The sequence below is a fragment of the Zootoca vivipara genome, chromosome 6 (assembly GCF_963506605.1).
Source record: "Zootoca vivipara chromosome 6, rZooViv1.1, whole genome shotgun sequence".
Classification (NCBI taxonomy): Eukaryota; Metazoa; Chordata; class Lepidosauria; order Squamata; family Lacertidae; genus Zootoca; species Zootoca vivipara.
The window spans coordinates 29370259-29395854 of NC_083281.1; the positions used below are offsets into that span (position 1 = coordinate 29370259).

A 25596-nucleotide genomic window follows, 5' to 3' on the forward strand; every position below is an offset into this window, starting at 1 on the left:
GCTCATGGCTTACCGTAGCTCAAAGCTGCAGTGACTAAACCACTGTTTTCTATTACACCTGAAGTAAGTCACCACATTCAAAGGCCTTCTGAATTGAACAGACAAATCGAAACCCCTATAGGACATAAAATTTTGACCTGTGGCTCCCATTCACACGATTGTGCCTTTAAGCTTTATATACTATGAAAAGAAGCTAAACATGTATTATAATGCTATACCACAATGACATTTCCCTCTTTTTACATACCACATTACCAATTCTATATTTAGTCACTAAAGCCATTTTAAATACCCACCTCTCTCAAGCTCACTTTTTAACTATCCAAATTACAAGTGCATGCAGGTAGTTTAAGCATGTTAAGAGGTAATTTTACTATTCATTGTTAAATATCCTTGTTTAACAATGAATATTGTAAAATGAGTATGTTTAATAATATTCATCGTTGAGCAAGTAACTTTCATTGGTCATGTTCCAAAATGGTATTTTGGCTTATTAAGTTGAGAAATGCACAAGCTCTTTTGTCTGCGCATGCAGCCCCTTCTCCACAAGCTGCAATTAAACAAGGAGGGCTCAAACAATAGTTTTTCCATTTCATCAGTACCCAGATATCAGCTACCAGCTTCGGGACAAGCCACAATATTAAACCTGTTTTAAAGTGAATCAAGCAATAAATTAATTGAACCAATCAGCTGACCTCCAACTTTAGATCATGGCTTAATATCCAGGCTTGCTCTAAAGCTGGTAACCATAGTTGCTGGGTACTGATAAAAATGGAGAAACTATGTTTAATCAGAGGCTTCCTGGTTTAGTTGCAGTTCTCATAAAAAAGGAGAACTGAAGCATGTAGGGAAAAGCCTTGTGCATATATTAGGTCGATACTAAGACATGATTATCCAAACCATCTGATTATCTCTTTTAGGTAAAGGTAAAAAGGTAAAGGACCGCTGAACGATTAAGTCCAGTCAAAAGCAACTATGAGGTGCGGCACTCATCTCGCTTTTCAGGCCGAGGGAGCTGGCATTTGTCCACAGACAGCTTTCTGGGTCATGTGGCCAGCATGACCAAACCGCTACTGGCGCACGGAGGATTATGACAAGTGCCAGAGCACACAGAAATGCAGCACTGCAGCGGTACCTATTTATCTACTTGCACTGGCATGCTTTCGAACTGCTAGGTTGGCAGGAGCTGGGACAGAGCAATGGGAGCTCACTCCATGACGTGGATTCAATCGGCAAGCCCAAGAGGCTCAATGGTTTAGACCACTGGTATAGGCTTCTATTAAAACATATTAAGTGCAAGAGAAAGTGCTTAAAAAAACAAACAGCACTTTAGGACTTTTATTCAGACAGGTGAGAGAAATATATGGAAGTATAGGCATGTTAATACACTAGCAAATATACTAAGCTACGGTACCAATTTAGCATTAAAGTTAAGGACCCTTTTTTGTCTTGCATAAATCCAGAGTTGCCTGGGAACAGAGACCAACTATAAAACACTATCTATGTGAGGGGAATAGGGGTCTTTTACCAACTCTCAGCCCCATTAACTAACTACACTTCCCAGGATTATTTGGGGGAAGCCATGACAGTTTAAGAGGTATAACACTGCTTTAAATGTATAGTGCAGATGCAGCCTGAGATACAATTAAGCCTGCAGGGGAAAAGGATGGTAATAATATTTACTGGACAAAAATATGACAGAAATAGGGAGAATTCACTGTACTGATCTAAATCCTTCAAAACTGTTGAATCAGCTATGTGCCTTTGCACAAAATGTTAAGACAAGTAAAGAAAAACCAGATGAAGTGAGTGTTCTCAGTATGTCAAATATCAACTACAGTACATTAGATGTCAACAAGCCAAGTGAGAGTTAGCTAGTCAAAAGTGCATGTTAAAATGAAGAGATCGTCTTGCAAAGAAAAAATTGCTGTCAAGAGCATTTACAGCTGGGATGTGGCCCTCCAGTTGTTGCTGAACGACAACTCTCATCAGCCGCAGCTAGCATAGTCAATTGCCAGGAATTATGGAAGATGTAGAACACCTTCTTGATAACTCAGATGGTAGAACATGAAACTCTTTATCTCAGGGTTGTGGGTTGTTGCCCATATTGGACAAAGAGATTCCTGCATAGCGGGGGCTGGACTAGATGACCCTCATGGCCCCTTCCAACTATACAATTCTATGAGTGGCTGCTGAGACCATATAACACCGGTCCTGAAAGACCTACGTTGGCTCCCAATATATTTCTGAGCACAATTCAAAGTGTTGGTGCTGACCTTTAAAGCCCTAAACAGTCTCTGGCCAGTATGAAGGAGCGTCTCCACCCCCACCATTCTGCCCGGACACTGAGGTCCAGCTCCAAGGGGCCTTCTTGGTGGTGGCGCCCGCCCTGTGGAATGCCCTCCCATCAGATGTCAAGGAGAAGACATCTGAAGGCAGTCCTGTTTAGGGAAGTTTTTAATGTTTGATGTTTTATTCTGTTGGGAGCCACCCAGAGTGGGGCGGGGTATAAATAACATATTATTATTATTATTATTATTATTATTATTATTATTATTATTATTAGCTTCTATAAACATCTGGAGGGCCGCAAGTTAGCCAAATGAACAAAAACTCTGAATATTACTGCAGTTAAAAGACAGGCTTTCAGAGTGTTTCCTGTGGGATACACGACTTTCCTTTAGTGTCAAAATTTGGTTGGAAAACTCAGCTTAACAATTATTTTCATTATAGCTAAAACTAAATAATTAGTTGTCAGGGCGGCTGCTGGCTACCCTCAAGCAACAACACTCCAAACCATCTTGTCTTTAGTGCTTTTATTGTGAAAGCTATTTACAAGGCAAGAGCTTCATGAAAACATGTCTACTCGGTACTATCAGATTCTCCCAATGGCGCTTTTCGGCTCCTCCCCCAGCAGAGTAGTTTGGGGACCCCAAATCTCCTCCCCCTGCGTTTGCAAGCCGTTAATCGCCTCAGTTCCGGGGTGAATTTGAAAGGACGCCCCTCGACTGTTTCCCGCTGGAACTCTCTGCTGGCCCCTCCTTCCTTGCTGATATCATATTAGTTTTTATGTCGTATTAGATTAAATAGGTAACCATGGCTTAACTTTATCATTGTTAGGTAAGGACAATCTTTATGCATCTGCAATTTATGTGCAGCAGTATGTACATACAAACCTCTGTGCCGATGCCAGGCTGGGATCCTGAGTAGACCGTATCTGGAGGGGGGCCACCATACTTCCGCTGCCCTGTAGTCACGTCCAAAGTATAACCAGTCCTCTCTAGCAAAGCCTGAATAAAGGAGGAAGAATTAGAAGTAGAAGTTTTCATAGCACAAGTGGCATTCAACAACACATTCTTTACCAAGACAGAAAAACAAACCAGAAGGAGCCCCATCCACAGAACCTCTGGGATGTTCTATCTATCTATCTATCTATCTATCTATCTATCTATCTATCTATCTATCTATCTATCTATCTAATACACCACCCTATACCCCAAGGTCTCAGGGCAGTTCACAACAAGACCACAACATATAAAATCAAACCAAAAGCAGTAACCCAATAATACCCCCCCAAATGCCACATTCTAAAAGGTTGTTGGATGTCAATAAGATCAACCAAAGGCGTGGTTAAAAAGGAACGTTTTTGCATGGCACCTAAAGGTGTATAATGAAGGTGCCAGGTGAACTTCCCTGGGGAGAGCATTCCATAGACGGGGAGCCACTGCAGAGAAGGACCATTCTCGTGTTGCCACGAGAACAACTCGGTGCTGCATCAAGCTAAATGAAGTGCTCTTCCTCTTGCTGCTTATTGGGACCACAAAGACTAGGTGTTGTATCCAACTAAGTACTACTCAGAGTAGGCTTACTGAAATTAATGACTAGGGCTGGGTAATACCTACTTGCCATCATCGTAATACACCAACAGCTAAACATCATGATATGGCGGTATATTACGATGTTGGAAAGGAGCTGGGGAGGAAGAAGGCAGTTGCCGGCCACAGAGACAATTAGCGTCACCGTGCGCAGCTTCTGCCTCTTCCAGAACCACAGCCACCTCTTCCAGCGCCCGGCGCATGGAGGAAGGAACCCGGCCATGCGAGGAACAGGGCGAAGTCGCCTCCTCCTCCAGCTCCCACACGTTCTAAGGCAACTGAGGAAGGCCCACAAATGCTCCGTCCGTGCGCCTGCATCAGCCGCTGCCGACTTTGCATGGACAGGTGGGGGAGGGCTGCCTCTTCCTCCCAGGAGAAAGAGGTAGCCTGCACGTGCTAAAGCAGCTGAGGAAAGCAGCAGCCATGGAGTCCCTGTCAGGGAAAAGGGTGGGGTATAAATTAATAAATATATAATAATTGAGGCACATTTCTCTCCTATACATAGGGCTCTTTTGCTATTATGCATTTACAACACTCATGATTTTAACTATTTATTTAAATAAGTCCTTAAAGCAACATCAGAACAATGCAACGGATTACTTAAATACAGAAATATCTGCATAGATGTTCAGAAGAACTTTTATGTTCCCCTGTACACTCAGCATATGTATACATTACCTTAATCTTTGCTTCATCTGGCCCCTTTGTTGATTCTTGTACTTTGCTTCCTTGTTTCTCTCTCTGTCTGTAAGTCTTCATAACTCCACATAAAAATGCACTTTTGTTCTGCAGATACAATTTATGACATCATTCAAAAGGAAGGTATAAAAAGAAACCTGAAGCCATTGAACCTGGCATAACACTCAACTGCTGCAACATTTGACAGAACTAAGTAGTGTGCTTATATATATATATATCACTTTGTACAACTCATTTAACACAAACAACCACTCCATTGAGCACCACATCAGGCCAAGGACTCTGAATATGAGAGTCTTTTTACATGCATACAAATCTAGACTTTGACAGTGCAGCCCTATACATGTCTACTCAGAAGTAAGCCCCACTTAGTTGAATGGGATTTCCTCCCAACTAAGGTAACATAGGATTCCAGCCTAAATGCAGTGTTTGAGGGGTAAAGTTGTCAAAAAGACACATTGCAGAATAGTTCAGAAAAACGTTTGACAACCTTTGTTGGTGCTTGTTATAGCCATGTTAGAAAGAATGCTACATTTGTGAACCTATTTCTGCACACCACAGGAGCTCTTACCTTACCTGTACATGCGACAGGTCACTTTCCTTAAACTGCTGTAATACAGAGAGGGCTCCTTCTTCGTTAAATTCTCTAAGAGCATCTATTGCTCTCTCATCAAGATCAACATAAGCTACCAATCCTAAAAAATTAAAAATAGAAAAAATTACAGATTCCCATTTAATTATACAGAGGCAATTTCATTCAAAAACACTATTTTAGTTTGCTAAATCTGAAGTAATTTGAGCTCAGTATATAAAGGTAACTATGGTAAACTAAAAAGTTATATCAATTGTTTGAGAAACTCTGTGGATATTCTGCTGCACAAAGCAACACTACATATCAGGGTTTGAAACAATGAACTCTGGCTCACATTCCCTTTTAGGATATTTCTTTAAGATGGAGCCATTACAAACAATGCATAAAGACTACGTAATCTAACAACAGTTGTGCTACAGCAGCTATTTGAGCAACCTACAAAGCCAACTTCTCCCCTTCAAAAAAAACTAAAGTGAAAAATTATTCCCATTTCTATAAAAAGCAGATTACAATGAATGTTTTTTTACTACAAATAAATACAATTTTGCCACAACTTTCCAGCCAGTGACATTATTTCAAGCCCTGTTATGTACATCAAGTACACTAATATTATGCTTACAGGTGCAGACCCACATACAGTAGGACCAGTTCTGAAGCATAAAGTACTTTCTTTTACATTATCTAAAGTGAGTAGAAGTTTATGAAAAATGTAGAAAATTTCTAATTCATCAGTATTAAATGGTAAGGTGCTGAGATATTTGTACCAACTTCCAATAACTATCCAGAGTGTTTTGAATACTTCAGGATTTTAAAGAGCACTGAAAACATCTTTCTTCTCTATCACACAGAATAGCAGTGCACAGAGACTGCATTTCAGAATTGATCCTGTATACTGGAAGGCAAATTTTGTACTGGGACAAAACTCAGCAGAGGTTTTAAAAGTCATGAAGCTCAGCCCAAAGTTTAATTATAAAATTAGTTGTAGTGAACACTACTAACGGACACCAGTGGGGCAAGTTTAACATGTGAAGATCGTTGTACAATTACTGTTGAATGCTAGGTAGTAAAATGTTTAACATTAATGCACTTTCAAGTTTAGATAAATGTCAAACTCCTCATGACACAACCTCAGTTGCAACACATTCTAAAATCCTGTACATGCATTTCTCAGACACCTACACTCAAGCCACTAAGTGTACATCATCATATAGCACCGCCTTAGAGAAGTGTCTCTCTAAGGAAATAAAAGCTATCTGGCAGGCACTCATTGGGATTGTCATTCAAGACAGATCAGCCACATGAGTCAAAATATCAACATAAAGAAGACAGATATGGTATTGTTTTGAACTGCCTTAAACTTACATAACTTTTGGAGTATTTTAGGGGGGAAAGATAAAACAGATCTTGCCACTGAAATATTTGAGATAAGAGCATGAAGCAGCTCCATTTATATTTCTAAATATATTCACAACACGCATACTAAAGAGGAAGAGGAAGTTTCTATTTCACACCCCAAAAATATGTGTTTCCTAAGCACATGTGTTCTCTCTCTCTCTTTAGAATACACAATAAGCCACTTGCTCCATGCAAGATAAACGTAATTCAAATAATAATTATTAATCTGAACATATCAGTGTAATTACTGATATGGACCAAAATATTCACTAGGAGCTGGACAAACATGAAATTCACTTACAGACTGGAATTCAAACGTAGCCCTAAGTCAAGCAAGCAAGCTATTTCCCTCAATAAGCCAAGCACCTATTGAAATATCAAGTGTTTAACACAGTAACTATAAATTGGTGATGATAGAAAGGTAGAAACAAATGATTATTTTATAGAGGAAACTTACAATTCAGTAAGCTGGAATGTCCACTTTTACTTGTGTCTATGAAACAGTTAAGTGCCCTGATGACCTAAGATACTGTCAACATGTCAAACCCAATTTGACCTCAAAGAAGTGAAAGCAGCTGTACATTCAAAGCTACACAGTACAAAACACAAGTAAATTTTTTCAACTTTAAAACCTAAAAATTTGAAAATCGTTTTGCCTTCACTTTCATAACCAATCAGAAACAAGAAATGCATATTATACCTGTCTGAAATATTTCATCAAGTCTCTCTGCCACCTTCTGTGGGAGGCCTGCCTCTATCAGTGTCTTGTAGTGTTCTGTGTGAGTTACACTGGAAGTATCCATTGGTTCTTCCTCTTCTTTTAACTGTACCGCATTACCATTCACCTGATTAGCCATTTTATTATGCTGCTGGAAAAAATTCAGGAGCTATATTACATAAAGCCAGTAATAACTAATTTGTAGGACAATGCATTTATCTAAACTAATTTGTAAACATGCTGCAAGTGACTTGAATTAAACCTATTATTTAAAGCCTTTAGAATGCAGCTCACCTACATGAAATAAGTACAGTTCTAAATACTGTGGAACATGTACATGGAATAGCGCACAATTTTAAGCACTTCATGTACATCAGATCTATTTTTTTATTTTGGCATTAATTTCTGTGATCTTAGTGGTGGGGGGTATACTGAAATGCATGAACATCTGCCATTATTACCCTGGTCTCAAAAAGATTTTAAATCAATGTGCTTAATACAGAGGTCCACAGGGCAGCTTAATATGCAAAGGTCAATACTTGCTTTCCATCTTTCCCATAGTTTTCTGGCTTATTTCCATACCTTCCTTCAAATCCAACATTCTGTTACATAAGAGAAGCCATGCTGCTTTAATGTACACTAGTTGCCAGAACACTTTTTAAAAAATAAATAAACAACAACATGCCACATTAGGTTTTGCACAAGTGGAACAATCGATAAACGAATTGCATGTCACATACCAGCAAGATGAACTTGTATTAAATTCTGCATATCATAGCACAGCATGTTATTCCAGTTATTAGAGTTTAAATGAAAGGTTTAAACGAAAGGCAGCACCTTCAATTTTCCATATCAGTGAGAAATACTTGATGTGAAAGTCAATAAGAAGACTGCAAAGATATGAATAAAAAAATGTAGCACTATCTTCTCAAACAAATACTGTGGGATTTTGCCAACTTATTTTATGTGTCTGATTACAAACTGGTGCTTAATACTCAGGCATGACAGCACAGGTGATATAAACAACTACTTAAAGAGGAGGGCTGGTTGACGGTGCCATATTAGCAGAGAGACAAAGCAATCTTGATTTCACCAGAAAACTCAGTAAGACATATGAAACAAAGCTTTTTTTAAAACGTTTTAAGTGCAGAACACTAAAACTAGTCCTTCAAATACTAGATACAACTTTAAGATAATCATCCAATTAAAAGCATGCAATACAATTAATGTATCAAAAGCAAGACAAGACAAAAGAAGATGTCCCACTCCAGAAACGTTTTGCCATCAAAACATTTTAGTTCAAGGTCAATGAGTACTTTAATCAATGGGCTATGACCATTCTGTAGCTTGTGCAGAATAACTGATACACTATTCCATTTTTGTAGCAGTTGCCACCACACTCCTTTCTACTACAGACTGTATAAAATCCCTGAAATTTTTGCTACTGCATGTTTTTGAGTACATGTCCTACTTTAAGGCCAAAAGTACAAAATGCTTTCAAGCTGAACAAAACTGTTTTGGTGATCCACAAAACCAAGGCCTTCTAGTTTATTGAGCTTGCTCCTTAATACCCCTGCACTTACATGAAAAGCAGCAGTGGTGCATGAAGAGACAAAACCCCACTCAGAATTAAGACCAGTTGCTTCTTAGCAAATACTGCATCCTGAACACGGGTTTATGATGCTACAAGTTTTCCCCAAAGAATTTCTCAGTGGTTAATCTGGTTATATTAAACCTCATTTTTCCCCCTCAAGTGAAAGCATGTTTAGAAGTGTTACATCTACACTACATGCAGCATTTTATGGGTTCCAGTTCTGCATTGTCATGTGTTACTTCCTTTGCAGGGAACACAACACCAAAAAAAGAAGGTTCGTCACACACAAAGTCATTTTTCTAGTGAAAATTGTATCCGAGGAAAGGCTAGTGGGACAAATGTAACCACTTTGGGAGATTCATTGTTTCTAGATACCTCATCTGCACTACGTATACAGTGGACCCTTAGGTTACGTACCTCTCAGGATATGTAATCTTTGGGTTGCGAAAGCGGCAAACCCGGAAGTATTTTTCCAGGTTTCGCCGCTCGCACATGCGCAGAAGTGGCACCTCTGGTTACGGATTTTTTGGGGTGCGCATGGACCCCCGAAACAAATTAAATCTGTATCCAGAGGGTCCACTGTATATTTAAAACAGCATCAGACCACTAAAAACAGCATCTTCACCCTAAGACTCCTAGTTTATTAAGGGTGCTGAGAGTATTTAGGAGACCCCCTGGTACTATCACAGAGCTCCTACCTCCATTCATCCTCTCTTCCCATAGAACTCTGTGAATTGTGGCTCTTTAAAGGGAATAGAAGTCTACTAACAACTCTCAGCATCCTTAACAACGTACACTTCCCAAGATTCATTGGAGGAAGCCGTAACTGTTTAAAGTGATATAATACTGCTTAAAATAGAAGGTGCAGACGGGACCCTTCGCCTGATCACAGGAAGTTGGGCTTGATTATCTCCAACAATGAAATGCCAACACTACCAAAGCAAACACAACTTGAGGGATATGGGGATATGTAGCACCCAAACAAAAATTAACACCACCTTTACTTCTTATTCTAAATACTGTAGTTTCAAAGCATTCTCCTCCAAGAGGATGTTCATATAGCTGACATTTATAAAGATTCTCAATGCACTTCAGTACATTTCTCAAGGGCTTGAAAAAGAATACAGAAGACAAGCATGTCTATCAATGTTTTAGTGATAAAAAGATGACTGGTTGATTAAGATATTTACAGATAAGTAAATATCTTAAATATCTTACCAAGGAAATGACACCTTCACCACAGTTAAGTATGTTACATGAATTACTTAACAAATATTCATGTATGAAAATTTTATACAGTATAAGCAGAATGTCAGAACAAGCAAAACTCAAGATTTGTCTCCATATTTTACAATTCTATTCTGCATGCAGCTGTGAAAGAACTGCATACAAGCTTTGACATTAAGTAAGCTTTGGGGGCCAGGGAAATCCTTTCTGGAGGAAATGTGATTGTACCCCCCCCCCTCCAATTTCAGGCACCAAACTGAAAACATTTATTGGTCTAGGCTTTTGGAACACAGTTGGTATGGAGCCTAAATATTTACTGTACAGTACTGTTTATTTTTCACTACATGGCATTTTAGTTCTTCATACAGACAGCTGATGGTTTAAATTGCTTTATCGTGTTTGTATTTTATAGTTGCTATTAAGACACCCTGGCCTTCTGTAGAAAGATAGGAAGAACAAAAAATAAACTAACAGTCACTGTGCAATCGAAACCCATCAAAAAATTCACAGAATCCTAGTACTGTTTTTGAGTTTTACCTTCACAACTCATTATAATGGACTCATTCGCACTGAATTTACAAATGCAGATTTATCAAGCTTCTGTTCTGCCTTTCCATAAAGATATTCAAGAGGATTCTCTTTTCTTCTGAACATACCAAACTATGGCAAACTTAAAAACTAAACAAACTCATTACACAAATAATTACAGAAACTGGGTATTTACCAGGCTATTCTTCTCAGCCTTCTGCTCTAACATTACTACCACCACCAAGCACAGGTTGCTGCAAATACAGCAATGCATATAACTAAAAGCCTGATGCTATGCTCAGAGGTCCACAAATTCACTCATCGCAGTTACCATGGCAACCACCCTTCTTCCCTAGACTCTGACTTCACATAGCGCTTTCGAGTCACTAAACTTCCAAAGCAAGATAAAAAGACTGACCCTACCTCCCGCTGCCCCAAGTCTGGAACTCAGGCTAAAGGCACTCAGAATGCCTCTAAGGCACAGTGTGAAACCAAGTGTGAGACCCTCCCACCTATTAACCTTATTCCAAGCTCAGTCTCTTACACTGCAGGACACTGTGTAGTAGATGGAGCATACACATATAGACACTCTGTGCAGAGGGGTAGGGGTGAGGCCAAGGTTAGAGGTGAGCATAAATAATGGGTGGTTACCAAAGCCCCACAATTGTGGACTCCTTCCCAAACACCACTTTTTTGCTTTCACCTGTCCTAAATAACCTGCATCTTATGCTCCAGTCATCACTCCATGCAAGAGCAGGGACAAGGGTGGCACTGTGGTCTAAACCTCCGAGTCCAAGCTCGGTTGTAAAATGGGGTAAGCTCCTGCTGCTTTGTCCCAGCTTCTGCCAACCTAGCAGTTCAAAAGCATATCAGTGTGAATAGGTACTGTTGCAGCAGGAAGGCAAACGGCGTTTCCATGCACTCTTGCACTTGTCATGGTGTTCCGTGCACGGTGCACCAAAAGCAGTTTTATCAATCTGGCCATGTGACCTGGAAAAGCTGTCTGTGGACAAACACTGGCTCCCTTGGCCTGAAAGCAGAGATGAGTGCCGCACCCCATAGTCAAATCTGACTGGACAAGGGGTACTTTACCCTTTTACCATGAAATATTCCTTTGCACTAGTACTTGGCTTTTGTAATGCCCCTGTGAGATATATTTGCTCCCCTATGCTATGTTCTAGCAACCTGCTCCAGTGTCTTAGACCAAGGATTTGTGGAATGACAGCAGGACAGGGCAGCTGTATGAGACATACTGAAGAATCTTGTTTCGACAGTGAATGTTTCAAGTTCTTATGTGCAGAACAAAGTGTATGTGCTGTTTATCCTATGGGCCCCTGCACTTGAATGGATTTAGTTATCATTCACATTTCAAAAGTGTAGCCTTGCACTAGTGCCAGTTAGGGTCCCAATTCCGGCATCCTATGCAGGAGGGGCAACTAATTTTTATGCCTCCTATACACACTGTTATCCACATGGAACTGCTGCAAAGCTTTATAGTTCTATGTGCTGAACTGGGCTGCCCAAGTTCATTGCACTGGTGTAGGAACAGGGCTTACAGACACACTAATGCAGGGCACATCCAAAACAACCCCAAGTTTGTTTACACTCAAGTCCCACTATATTCACCATGGGTTACTTCCTTAATTGTGACCCTAACCAGCTCAGTTGCTTCCTGACATAAGAAATAATCTTACCGTATTTTCCGCTCCATAAGATGCACCTGAAAAAGTGGGCTTCTCACCCTTTGCCGCAGTCGCCAACAGCAGCAAAGGGGCGCCAAAGGGAGCAGCAGCTGTTCCTTCGCTCCATAAGACGCACAGACATTTTCCCTTCCTTTTAAGGAGAGGAAAAGTGTGTCTTATGGAGCGAAAAATACGGTATTCTAAGAGTTTAGAATAACTCTTTACACTAGAGTAATGTGAATTTTATTCTATTTTAGTGTTTCTATTTTTAAACCAAGCAAAAATTTTAATACAGTAAGTTATCCTAAAGTTCAATCAATAGTTAAAATCAATTAAAATGGGCACACAACCAATGGACAACATTGTTTTTACAATGGAATTTTATATCCTACTTCAAGAGAAGGCAAATAAGCAAAATAGATTTATTGTTACCAAAGTAGTCCATTAGACTCCACTGAAATTTGAGAAATGAGAGACATGTAAAGAGCAATTTTATAAAGAAGCAAGTCCCACTTAGTTTAATGGGGCTTATTCCCAGGAAAGTGGTTCAGTACAGAATTGCAGGATTGTAGCCAGAGATAATGTTCTAGAATAGAACCTAAATTATAACTTAAACCGCTGCAGTACTACTGACACCCTTATACAACTTCTGAAAGAGCTTATAGGTATTACAAAATGCTATGACAAAAATGTTACGGACTACAGAACTGTATAGCAAACTACATTAAAATTATTTGTGTATATTTTTTGCAACTGAAAAGTTATTCAGCACTTTCCCCATTCCATAACAAGTTACTATGTTTTTACAAGCTAACAGCACAGCACAGCTGCAATCTTTGTATGTGGAGTGTTTAAATCCCTTCTAACTCACATCAAGATTTCAATGAGAGTTTCAGAAATAACCCAGTTATTTTCTGAACTTAAAAATGAAAGCCATAACTCTCAAATGATTATATATGTCACGATGAACTCACAATAAACTCTACACTGTCTCTGTATATGTAAAATAGGTATATTTACCTACTATTACGTACAAGTCATCTGGTAGAGTAAACCAAGTATTATCACACACACTCAAGGATGGACCATATACCTAAACAGACTATTGAAGCTATTCCTGAAAAAAGCACATGCTGCAGAAAGAACTTAGCTAGCCTACTGGCCGCATGGATGGTGCTACAAATACACACGAAAGCTCATACCAATGACAAACTTAGTTGGTCTCTAAGGTGCTACCGGAATTTTTAAATTTTGTTTCGACTACGGCAGACCAACACAGCTACCTACCTGTAACTAGAAGTGTAGTACTGTTACAGTTAAAACATTCCACTTGATTTCCTCTTCGATCAAAGTTTTAAAAGTATCAGCAGCTGTCAACAGCTCCTATGGTACTCTCACGAACCAGAATTCCCAATTGATCACTGTCTTTCACAAAGTATAAAGAACCCTTACCACAATCAAACCTGATTCTGACAGGGCCACGAAAAACCACTGCAATAAGTTTCAAATTAAATGGTACCGGGGGCGGGGCAGGGATATGCTCCATTTGCCAAAAAAATGGGGATGAATCGTGGCTCCCCTTAGGAGAAGGAACATTTGGCATATCGGTGTTTTTTTAATTTGTTTTTAAGGGCAGTAACTCAAGGCACATTTGCTCGGAAGTGAAAACCCTGCTGTATTCCCGCAGGCCAGCAATGCACAGAAATGCAGCCCTGCAGCTCGATCCCCGAGTTACAGCTTCGCCCGCAACTTTAAAAAGCCCTGCCAGCTTCCAACGCGACTCATTCCCGGATTTCAAGGTGCCTAAGGCTTATTCGAGAGCAACATTATGCCCGCCGGCCTCAACTCTCCAAGCAAACACCCCTTAGGAACCACAACATTCAAGGCGCCAATACGCAAACCGGAGGAGGAGGAGAGGCAGGAATCATAATAATTTCCATTTCTACGGGAGTGGAAACCGCCTACAAACACGCCACGCGCTCAAAAAGGCAACCCGAAAGGAATCGCCGCATTGGTTTTAACACCCACACACCTTCTTTCCTCCCCATCTCAGGTCATGATAGCGGAGGTTAGGCCTCCTTCCTTTCCCATTCTCCCTCTCCCGGACTGCGGCGGATCAGGGCCCTCCGCACTCAGCTGAGGAGGCCCCTCCTAAAGGGGTGGAGGGTGGGGGGTCGCACGCAGCCGGGCCTACCTTCCCCGCCCCCACGTCAACGGCGCGGGGCCTGCACCGCCCAGACGCATCCCGCCAGGCGCGCCGCGGCCACAAAAGGCGCCTCGGAGAGCGCGGGCCTGGGCATCTCTCCCCCCCCGCGCGCGCGCGCGCCACCGCCAACTACGAGAGCGCGCACTCCTCTCAACCACCCCGCAACATCCCTCCTCTCCCCCGGCCACCGGTTCCTCGGCCAGGCGGCCTTGGCGGACAGACTCACCGGAGCGGGACCTGCGCGACGCGGCTTGGAGGCAGCGGCTGCAAATGGCGCGCGCTCCTCCTCTTCCCTCCCCTCATGGACGGCGGGAGCGACCCCGGCAACGCGAGGGGTTTCCCGGAACTGTTTCCAGGGACTGCACCCCGGCGTCCAATCCGGGGGAGGCGTTTCTGAGAGGCAGGCCGGAGACTCTATCGGCGCCAGGAGGCGGGAGCAGGCGGAGGGCTCCCGCGGCCAATCAGAACCCGAGGAGAGCCCCGGCCAATCCGCACGGCTGGAAAAGCCATGGCGCGCCGGTAGGGTTAGGAGGGGGAGGTGGTGAGGTGGGGGGAGAGAGGGAAGGAATCCAGCGCTTAAAAAAAGGAGCGGACAATTCCCGCTTTTTGTAGTTCTTTTGCAGACAAAGGAGGCTCGTTGTTCGCCTCGCTCTTTCAGCCTTGCAAAGGCCTCTCTCTCTGTTGAGGTATCTGTCGGTACTTCAGCTTGGACGTCTTTGAAGGCTCCCTCTTGAAATCCTTTCATAAGTAAAAACCAAAAACAAAGCATAGTTTCGCAAGAAGTTTAGTACAGAATCTCTCTTTCTGACAACTACTCTCCTAGATTTAGGGATTTATCCTTCTCATCATTTTATGGGAGTGCAGGTGTATTTCTGCAGCAGAGGCAGTGGTCGGACCTTTTCGGTTGTAGCCTCTAAATCACAAGTCCTTTCTTCCCAAAGACGCCTGTCTACTAGGACCCTTTCTTAATTCCCTTTAATAAATGGATTGGAGCATTTCTATTCAAAAGGGGGGGGGTAAGAAGATAGGGCATTAGCATTTTATATTACTGTGGCCTTTTTTCTTTCCCTTTAAATATATATATATTGTAGTGCATTATTTTGTTGATTTTGTGTTGGACTGGATTTCAACCCCCAATTTAACTCAGTGCCGATCAGGTCAGCGGTTCGAATCCCCGTGATGGGGTGAGCTTCCGTTGCTCAGTCCCAGCTCCTGCCAACCTAGCAGTTCGAAAGCACGTCAAAGTGCAAGTAGATAAATAGGTACCCCTCCGGCAGGAAGGTAAATGGCGTTTCTGAGCGCTGCTCTGGTTCGCCAGAAGCTGCTTAGTCATGCTGGCCACATGACCCGGAAGCTGTACGCTGGCTCCCTCTGCCAGTAAAGCGAGATGAACGCCACAACCCCAGAGTCGTCTGCAACTGGACATAGTGGTCAGGGGTCCCTTTACCTTTGCCAGATATGCATAGGACAGCACAATATGTTGACTGGTATATTTGTGGATTTACAACTTTCTATACTATATGATATGTTACACTATATTACATATTATGTGTAACATAAATTATAAACAATTGTGGGATGCTTAGTGCTATTACTGCTTATTTACCGGTAATTCTAATGTATTAGAAGTTATTTTGAGTTTTAAACATTTAAACACTCTTGTAAAGACTAGAGGCATGTGCTTTATTTGTGTTTAACCTGTTGACTGTATATTTCTTGATGATCGGTTTTTATTTAATTTTGAACATATCCCGTTACATTTTGTGGTTGTCATCTTCCTCCAGTGCCGTTTTTAATTAAAGGAATGTTTCCGTTAATTAGGGAAACCACACCTGAACTGCATGTCACAACAGATGCAACTTTAGCTGTGTACACGTAATACATTTAAAGCATGGTCTCCCACAAAAACGAATTCTGAGGACTGTAGTTTACCTCCTCACAGAGCTACAATTCCCAGTACCCTTAACAAACTACAGTTCCCAGGATTCAGAGACTGGACCACACTTTGAATGTCCTTTAAATGCATGGTGTACATGCAGGCTGAGAGTAAGGTGCTTGGTTGTCATTTCAAACGTAATGGTGGCAAAGTTATTCTTAGTTGCACACTTGTGTTTAGAAATATAGCAAGCTGCCTTATACCGAGTCAGACCATTGATTCATTTAGCTCAGTATCATCTGCTATGCATTGACTAGACCAGGGGTCCCCAGACTTACCGAGCGGCGGGCCGGTGCCCGCCGCGCCGCCCGCGCGGTGGGCCGGACGGCAGGGGAGTGCGCGCGCAGCGGGCCGGAGGGCGGGGGAGTGCGCGCCCGTGCGCATGCGCACACGCACACGGGCGGAAAAAAATAGCCGAAAATCGCTTGTGCGCATGCGTATGGGCCTCCCCCGACCCGGAAGTGCACCAGAAATGACCTCTTCCGGGTCGGGAGAGGCCTGTACGCATGCGCACAAAGGATTTTCGGCGATTTTTTGCCGATTTTTTTGATTGTCGCTGCGCCGCGCGCCGTGAGAGCGGGCGGCGGCAGCGGGCGGCGGGGGTCGTCGCGGGCCGGATTGGAAGGCCGATTGGGCCGCATCCGGCCCGGGGGCCGTAGTTTGGGGACCCCTGGACTAGACTTTCAGAAAGTATTTTCCCCAGGTCCATCTGGAATTGCCAAGGTTTGAACCTGGAAACTTTGAATACAAAGCATGCCCTCTTTCAGCAAACCATAGCACTTCCCTTCTTTGCACTGTATAAAGCTATATTACATCCTGTCTGAAATGTGGTTGGTAGGTGAATAATAATAATAATAATAATAATAATTTATTATTTATACCCCGCCCATCTGGCCGGGTTCCCCCAGCCACTCTGGGCGGCTTCCAACAAAACAAATTCTAAAATACAGAAATCCATCAAACATTAAAATACAGAAATCCATTAAACATTAAAAGCTTCCCTAAACAGGGCTGCCTTGAGATGCCTTCTAAAGGTCTGGTAATTGTTGTTCTCTTTGACCTCTAGTGGGAGGGCATTCCACAGGGTGGGTGCCACTACCGAGAAGGCCCTCTGCCTGGTTCCCTGTAACTTGGCTTCTCGTAGTGAGGGAACCGCCAGAAGGCCCTCGGAGCTGGACCTCAGTGTCCGGGCAGAACGATGGAGGTGGAGACGCTCCTTCAGGTATACCGGACCGAGGCCGTTTAGGGCTTTAAAGGTCAACACCAACACTTTGAATTGTGCTCGGAAACGTACTGGGAGCCAATGTAGGTCTTTCAGGACCGGTGTTATGTGGTCTCGGCGGCCGCTCCCAGTCACCAGTCTAGCTGCCGCATTCTGGATTAGTTGTAGTTTCCGGGTCACCTTCAAAGGTAGCCCCACGTAGAGCGCATTGCAGTAGTCCAAGCGAGAGATAACTAGAGCATGCACCACTCTGGAGAGACAGTCAGTGGGCAGGTAGGGACTCAGCCTGCGTACCAGATGGAGCTGATAAACAGCTGCCTTGGACACAGAGTTGACCTGTGCCCCCATGGACAGCTGTGAGTCTAAGATGACTCCCAGGCTGCGCACCTGGTCTTTCAGGGGCACAGTTACCCCATTCAGGACCAGGGAGTCCTCCACACCCGCCCGCCTCCTGTCCCCCACAAACAGTACTTCTGTCTTGTCAGGATTCAATCTCAATCTGTTAGCCGCCATCCATCCTCCAACCGCCTCCAGGCACTCACACAGGACCTTCACCGCCTTCACTGGTTCTGATTTAAAAGAGAGGTAGAGCTGGGTATCATCAGCATACTGATGGACACCCAGCCCAAACCCCCTGATTATCTCTCCCAGCGGCTGCATATAGATGTTAAAAAGCATGGGGGAGAGGACAGAACCCTGAGGCACCCCACAAGTGAGAGCCCAGGGGTCTGAACACTCATCCCCCACCACCACTTTCTGAACACGGCCTGGCAATAGAACCCCAGGGTGTAAAGTGTTAACCCCAACCTCCTTGTTGAGTGACACATTCCATTCCTAAGGGGCGGGACTGCCATGAGTTTAAAAGGAATGGGGAGCAGTTATTTCAGTTGATAAGTGGTTAGAGTGGATAGAATTGAGAAGGGTTTTGGGAGCGGGAGCGGGTGGGTAGGAGATATTAGAGTGTTTTTGGAGAAGTTAATTAGAACTATATTATTCAGCCAATGATATCTGTAACCAAGAACATGATCTAAGAGCTTATACGCATGAAACCATTACGCATTTTACATGTCCTCTAGTGTCTAGTTTAATAAAGCTTTCTTAAATGTTATATTAAAAACGGATGTGCCTTGTTATTCCAGTGAAGTATCCTAACTCAAAAGGGTAGTGACTGTAGAGAGGTTAACTTAACCTGAGGAGCAGGAAAATAGTTTAAAACCTCAAGGTCAAGCCCAGGGAAGACAAGTGCCAGGAAGAAGGTGCCACAAAGTAGCAACAGGCTGCGGAGGTGAACCTTAGGGAAAAGGGAATCCTTACTGTGAGCACAAGGTGGTTCCTGATACACTTGCCGGGAGTTAAAAGGGATACGGCGCCACGTTATTGGGAGAACTGGAACTGCACTTCGATTACTAGCAGACCCCAAACAATAAACAGTCAGTTTATTTGGGCACAAGGATAGGTGGCTTGTTTGTGAAAAAAACAATTTCCTTCAACACTCTGCTAGTGGTATAAAAAGGGAGGCACATCGCATTGGTGGGATCCGCACATATTAGGTGGGATCATCTCAAGTTTAGTGACAACGCCGGGGTTGTCGTATTAATTGGTGACAACGTCTCGGGTTCGTCGCCATTTAATTGGTGGCAGCGGTGGGACGATCGTCGCATTTAATTGGTGGCAGCGGTGGGACGATCGTCGCAGTAGGCATACTTGCCATGCTGATATAATTCTGTAGGGTTTCTGTTTGTATCTGTTCTGACTTGGATGTGTCCAGATTTTTCATTCTCTTTGATTTCATTGAATTTATTCCAGTTGTTTATTCACACTCAATTTAGCAATTTGGTGTTGCCTGTGCTTGTTCCATGCCCATCTTGGCTACTGATCACTGGTGGGCAGTCACCAAAATATCAAGCAGCTGACACTGCACTTTGAAGCCCCAACTATTAGGACTTAATGAGCAGCATGGGTTTTTGAAATTCTTTTTCAAACATCTCCATGCTGCTCTTTGAGTCTCCAAAAATTATAGGTTCTGAGGCAAAACTTCTTTTTTAAGGGAGCCTTTAGCAGACATCTAGCAGGCTTCTGAGGCAGCTGTCCAAGGATGCCAGGTTCTGATGCTGGCCCTGCTTACTGGGCAAAATGCTTCTATTGGGAATAATTATTTGGGCTTGATGAGAAATACTGTATTCTGATATAAAAGTGGTTTGTCTTAGCTATAATTTCACTAGTGTTTACAGTCCACATTCATTCTATGGCACAGATTGTGTTGCTGGATGTAAGCTCACATCATTCTGGCCACACAGGCTGGAAGTAAAGGGAGTTTCAAGTCCAACACCATCTGGAGAGGCACGTTTCCCACTCCTGATGTAGTAGCAAGTGACTAGTTATTACTACTCCCTGAGGGAAAAGGAACGTTACATTTGCCAACAATTACAAGAAAAGAGTGCACAAAACAGTAAGAAAAATGGTTTGGTAATGTAATCATTACATCCCAAATTGCTCCTCAATGTGAGACTTTGCTAGCAATCTTCAATGTAACCCCCTGCCATCTCACCGGGGGGCGGGGGGTGGAGAGATTCAGTAGACACAATTATGGCTAGATATGCTGATAGTAAAAAAAACAAAAACTGGCCAGGAAGAGAATGAGTTTATTTCACACTGTGATAAGAGCAAGACCTTGGATGTCGGCAGACACCATTTTTAAAGCAATGCCAGATACATCTCGCACCAATAAGGCCTGAATTTACTTAATCATCACCAGTAAGCTTCTTGAGCTTGTACTTATGACGTTCAATTTCCTTCTGCAGGCGCTCTATTTCTTTCTTCTGATGGTATATTTCATCCTCATGATGTTTTTTCAATTCTGCCAACTGTTCGTTCCCTTTCTCCCTGCAATAGTATGGTATGAATTAATAGTACAGACTACCACAGCTCATCATTCAAGTTTCAGCTAAAGACAATGCACAAAAGATATGGCAGTACAGTGTATCCCCCATCCAAACATGCAACCTTAGCAAGGCTATTAGATGTGTACAATTGTAGGTGCAGCCTCACCACTCCACACCTTCACCCATAGTCAGCAGATTTCTGGTTGGCATCTGTCTATCTTGAGAGACAATGGATTGCACTGCATAAGCAACACCAACATGATTTCTCCAGGGCGGAAGCCTGGGCTGTGTGTATGGAGAACCTGTGCTGCCCAGACAACAAAACCTCCCTCTTGGTCTTGCTGATGAGTCTAAACGTCTCTCGTATGCCCTATCTGCCAGAGCCTGTTTTCACATACAGGGGAAGTCACTAACCCACTGAGGGTTTGACCCATCGGCTACCCTCACCTGGTTTAGCTGGCCAGTTGACGCTGTTTCCAGGGCCGTGGCTGCTGTCGCATGCTGACAGTTTATAGGAGCCACAGATAACTTAGTGCAGGATGGGGACCAAAGATGGACAACCTACCCCAGAAGGAGCACAGCGTGTCACCCACCAGAGGTACTACCCCTCCTCTAACACCCCATACACCCCAGTCAGCAGATACAGCAATATAATAAAAAAATCCAGTTCATTCAGAGGGCATAAAACAAATCATAAGGTAGCCATTAAAAGCAACTGCTGTTTTCCAAGGTTTGCCACGGAGTTTGATTCCTGTAATATTTAATATTACTACATTAATATTCTGCCTTTCCTTCAAGGAGTTCAAGCCACTATGTATGGTTGTCTTTCCCATCACAATCTTGCCCCCTAGGCTGAGAAATTATAGTGCTGGGTCTTCCTAGTCCAATAACCAGTATACTGCACTGGCTTTTGGTTAACTTACCTGTCATTAAGTATCTTCAATGGAATAAACAGACTAAGCATTCCTTCCACATTTACTTCTAAACAAGTTCCACTGAGTTAAGTAGGCCTCTAAGGATGCTTGCAACTACTACAGCCACATGCCAAGCTACATATTGCAATAAATTGTCTGTTATAAAAGCCCTGAACAGATGATTATTAATTTTGTGAGAAGACAAAAAAATTAGAATGGCTCAATCTTCCCCCTTCTGCTGTTTTTCTGCTCAAATCACATTTCCTCCTTGCCCATCTTTTTAAAGGCTGGGGCAGGGGAAGAAGAGAAAGTGAACCACCATGATTTATGTTTCAATTTAACTCTAAGAAGAAAAGAACAAACAAAAACTAAAAGGAAAAAATAGTACAATAACCAAATTTGTTTATTGTGGTATAAGCTTTTATAATCTATATCCAGCATCAGATGAGTGAAGTGCTATTCTTAATATAGAGGGGGGGCAGGTAGCTCGGTCACACAATCCGGGGGAGGCGTGTGCAAAAATGTGATCAATGGGGTTAAACGTCTGTACAATTCAGGGACTGGAGCCTATGGCAGTTCTGTGCAAAGTTCAAAATACATAAAGCAAAGTGTAAAAAAAAAAAGCCATTAGTTTGCTTCCACCACCGAGTCACCAAAAGCAGGGAAGAAAGAAAGAGACAGTTATTTCTTTTAACAAATGTATGTCCTGCATTTTAAGTGGCAAAAACATGGTAAGTTTTAAACAATACAGTATTTAAAACATTATAACAAAGCATTCACACAAAAAACATCAACACAAAACACTCAGGTAAATAACACAATCCACTAAAATAATAATCCACTAACCTAAAACAATTCGCCAGTTTATTTTGGCACACAAGGCCAAAAGAGAGGGGAGCTGAACAAATCCTAGGAACGCCTCCTCTCCCAAAAACTATATCCAAAAATCCAAGTATAAATTGCAGATCCGTCTTTTAGTAGCCACTACGTAGGCACGACCCATAAATAGGCGTGACGTTTCCACTAGTACATTTAGTCAGCAGATATGATAGCCGGGGTAGAGGGAGGAAAGAAGACGTCGACATGCAAGGGGCAACGTACCTGAAATAGCGCTCCTCCAGGGCGGCTTCCCGCTTCCCAAAGGCCCCGCCAGCATCACGGATGCTGCCGCCGCCGCCGCCGCCCTTCCCAGCACCTTGGCCCAGCCCGCCCAGCTGAGGGAGGGAAGAGGGGAAACAAGGGAAGCAAAGGAGGATCAGGCTCCAGATTCGCTTTCCTCTTCCAACAGCGCCTGACGAGGCCTTTTGCGGCCCCAAAGCCCTCCGCTGCCCACCTCACCCCAGCCCAGTACCTGGTCGGCGCCAGAGCTCCATGCCCGCTGCTGCTGGGGCAACGCCAGGGCTCCTCGAAAACCGTACCTCAGTACGGAACCCACCGCAGCCATCTTAAGTCTGACCTTGTCGAGGGGCGTGAAACCAGCCCCAGCAAAATCTGACGCGCCTTCCTGCCTGGGAACTGGAAATGAGGGGGAAATAAAGCAAAGGCCAATCAGGGCGAAGGAACGAGACAAAGCGGACCAATCGATGTTTCGCCCTGAAGGTCATGCGGAAGTGGAAAGGGAGGAAGGCGAAATCATAGAGATATGAAACTTGTTGTTGTCGTTTAGTCGTTTAGTCGTGTCCGACTCTTCGTGACCCCATGGACCATAGCACGCCAGGCACTCCTGTCTTGCACTGCCTCCGCAGTTTGGTCAAATTCATGTTCGTAGCTTCGAGAACACTGTCCAACCATCTCGTCCTCTGTCGTTCCCTTCTCCTAGTGCCCTCAATCTTTCCCAACAGATTTGAAACAGATATTTTCCAACAGATATGAAACTAGAGGGGAAGAAAGGCGACGGACGCTCACATTCTGAACTTTCGGCATCAGGTTGAAAGGCTCGCTTCTTGGGGTTTTTTGTTTTTTTTTTTGTCATGTTACTGTTATAAAATCATATTTTGGGGGGGGTTGCAGGACACCATTATTAATGAACAGAGAGGGGTGACAGAATTTGACAGCTGCAATACCCAGAATCCTGTTCAATGCCATCTTCCCTGTCTCCCCACCCCTCCCGCTAGGACGCGACCCTGCCTGAAGGAAGGCTTAAGGATCTGCATATGCACAACAGTTAGCATAAACTCACACATTTCCCCTCTCCACCTCCCCTCCGCCCAGAACAAAACAATGTTTCCAGAAGAAGGAGGGGGGGAAACCGCCCAAATCCAAAGTGACACTTTTCTACTCAAGTAATAATAATAATAATAATAATAATAATAATAATAATAATAATTTATTATTTATACCCCGCCCATCTGGCCGGGTTCCCCCAGCCACTCTGGGCGGCTTCCAACAAAACAGAAATTCTAAAATACAGAAATCCATCAAACATTAAAATACAAAAATCCATTAAACATTAAAAGCTTCCCTAAACAGGGCTGCCTTGAGATGCCTTCTAAAGGTCTGGTAATTGTTGTTCTCTTTGACCTCTAGTGGGAGGGCATTCCACAGGGTGGGTGCCACTACCGAGAAGGCCCTCTGCCTGGTTCCCTGTAACTTGGCTTCTCGTAGTGAGGGAACCGCCAGAAGGCCCTCGGAGCTGGACCTCAGTGTCCGGGCAGAACGATGGAGGTGGAGACGCTCCTTCAGGTATACCGGACCGAGGCCGTTTAGGGCTTTAAAGGTCAACACCAACACTTTGAATTGTGCTCGGAAACGTACTGGGAGCCAATGTAGGTCTTTCAGGACCGGTGTTATGTGGTCTCGGCGGCCGCTCCCAGTCACCAGTCTAGCTGCCGCATTCTGGATTAGTTGTAGTTTCCGGGTCACCTTCAAAGGTAGCCCCACGTAGAGCGCATTGCAGTAGTCCAAGCGAGAGATAACTAGAGCATGCACCACTCTGGAGAGACAGTCAGTGGGCAGGTAGGGACTCAGCCTGCGTACCAGATGGAGCTGATAAACAGCTGCCCTGGACACAGAGTTGACCTGTGCCTCCATGGACAGCTGTGAGTCTAAGATGACTCCCAGGCTGCGCACCTGGTCTTTCAGGGGCACAGTTACCCCATTCAGGACCAGGGAGTCCTCCACACTCGCCCGCCTCCTGTCCCCCACAAACAGTACTTCTGTCTTGTCAGGATTCAATCTCAATCTGTTAGCCACCATCCATCCTCCAACCGCCTCCAAGCACTCACACAGGACCTTCACCGCCTTCACTGGTTCTGATTTAAAAGAGAGGTAGAGCTGGGTATCATCAGCATACTGATGGACACCCAGCCCAAACCCCCTGATGATCTCTCCCAGCGGCTGCATATAGATGTTAAAAAGCATGGGGGAGAGGACAGAACCCTGAGGCACCCCACAAGTGAGAGCCCAGGGGTCTGAACACTCATCCCCCACCACCACTTTCTGAACACGGCCCAGGAGGAAGGAGCGGAACCACTGCATGACAGTGCCCCCAGCTCCCAAGCCCTCTAGACGGTCCAGAAGGATGTTATGGTCGATGGTGTCAAAAGCCGCTGAGAGATCCAGCAGAACAAGGAAACAGCTCTTACCTTTGTCCCTAGCCCGCCGGAGATCATCGACCAGTGCGACCAAGGCAGTTTCAGTCCCATGATGAGGCCTGAATCCTGACTGGAAGGGATCCAAATGGTCCGCTTCTTCCAGGCATGCCTGAAGTTGTTCAGCAACCACTCGCTCAATCACCTTGCCCAAGAATGGAAGATTTGAGACTGGGCGATAGTTGGCCATATTGGCCGGATCTAAAGATGGTTTTTTAAGAAGCGGTTTAATAACCGCCTCTTTCAGCGGGTCTGGGAAGGCTCCCTCATGGAGAGAAGCATTTACCAACCCGCGAAGCCCATCGCCCAGCCCTTCCCGGCTAGCTTTTATAAGCCAGGATGGGCAAGGATCAAGGAGACAGGTGGTTGGTTTCACTCGTCGAAGCAGCCTGTCCACATCCTCGGAGGTAACAGATTGAAATTGATCCCACAAAACTTGACTAGACAGGACTCTAGCACTCCCCCGCCCCGGCCCTGCTCCCACGGTGGAGTCTACCTCTTCCCGAATCTGAGCGACTTTATCTGCAAAAAACTTT

The 25596-nt window shown here is 43.8% G+C and overlaps 2 protein-coding genes across 5 annotated transcripts in view; both read right to left on the reverse strand.

Moving 5' to 3' along the window:
- HNRNPR (heterogeneous nuclear ribonucleoprotein R) overlaps nucleotides 1-14843 on the reverse strand; it is a 40709-nt gene extending 25866 nt beyond the window's left edge. The window contains exons 1-5 of one of the 4 annotated variants that reach the window (XM_035118570.2): nucleotides 14743-14832; nucleotides 7262-7427; nucleotides 5151-5269; nucleotides 4554-4661; nucleotides 3177-3290 (exon numbers count right to left, since the gene is read on the reverse strand). In XM_035118570.2, the coding sequence (XP_034974461.1) occupies nucleotides 3177-3290; nucleotides 4554-4661; nucleotides 5151-5269; nucleotides 7262-7418 (498 nt within the window). In that variant the 5' untranslated portion in view covers nucleotides 7419-7427; nucleotides 14743-14832. Of the gene's footprint in view, nucleotides 1-3176; nucleotides 3291-4553; nucleotides 4662-5150; nucleotides 5270-7261; nucleotides 7431-14742 lie in introns of all 4 variants that reach the window. The other 3 variants (XM_060275718.1, XM_035118572.2, XM_035118571.2) reach the window with 3 other exon arrangements.
- Nucleotides 14844-20296: 5453 nt separating this feature from the next.
- On the reverse strand, nucleotides 20297-22970 carry ATP5IF1 (ATP synthase inhibitory factor subunit 1). The gene is made up of 3 exons (XM_035120890.2): nucleotides 22822-22970; nucleotides 22572-22684; nucleotides 20297-20557 (listed from the first exon to the last, which is right to left on the reverse strand). The coding sequence occupies exons 1-3, from the start codon at nucleotides 22912-22914 to the stop codon at nucleotides 20416-20418; spliced, it is 348 nt and encodes a 115-aa protein (XP_034976781.1). The 5' UTR covers nucleotides 22915-22970; the 3' UTR covers nucleotides 20297-20415.
- Nucleotides 22971-25596: the final 2626 nt, after the last annotated feature.

What these genes read in the sequence shown, in the direction of transcription:
- ATP5IF1 (XM_035120890.2), bottom strand. Translation starts at nt 22,914, where the DNA reads ATGGCTGCGGTGGGTTCCGTACTGAGGTACGGTTTTCGAGGAGCCCTG. An exon ending in GGAGCTCTGGCGCCGACCAG is followed by an intron (nt 22,685 to 22,821) that starts GTACTGGGCTGG and finishes TCCCTCCCTCAG; the next exon opens with CTGGGCGGGCTGGGCCAAGG. An exon ending in CTGGAGGAGCGCTATTTCAG is followed by an intron (nt 20,558 to 22,571) that starts GTACGTTGCCCC and finishes ATACTATTGCAG; the next exon opens with GGAGAAAGGGAACGAACAGT.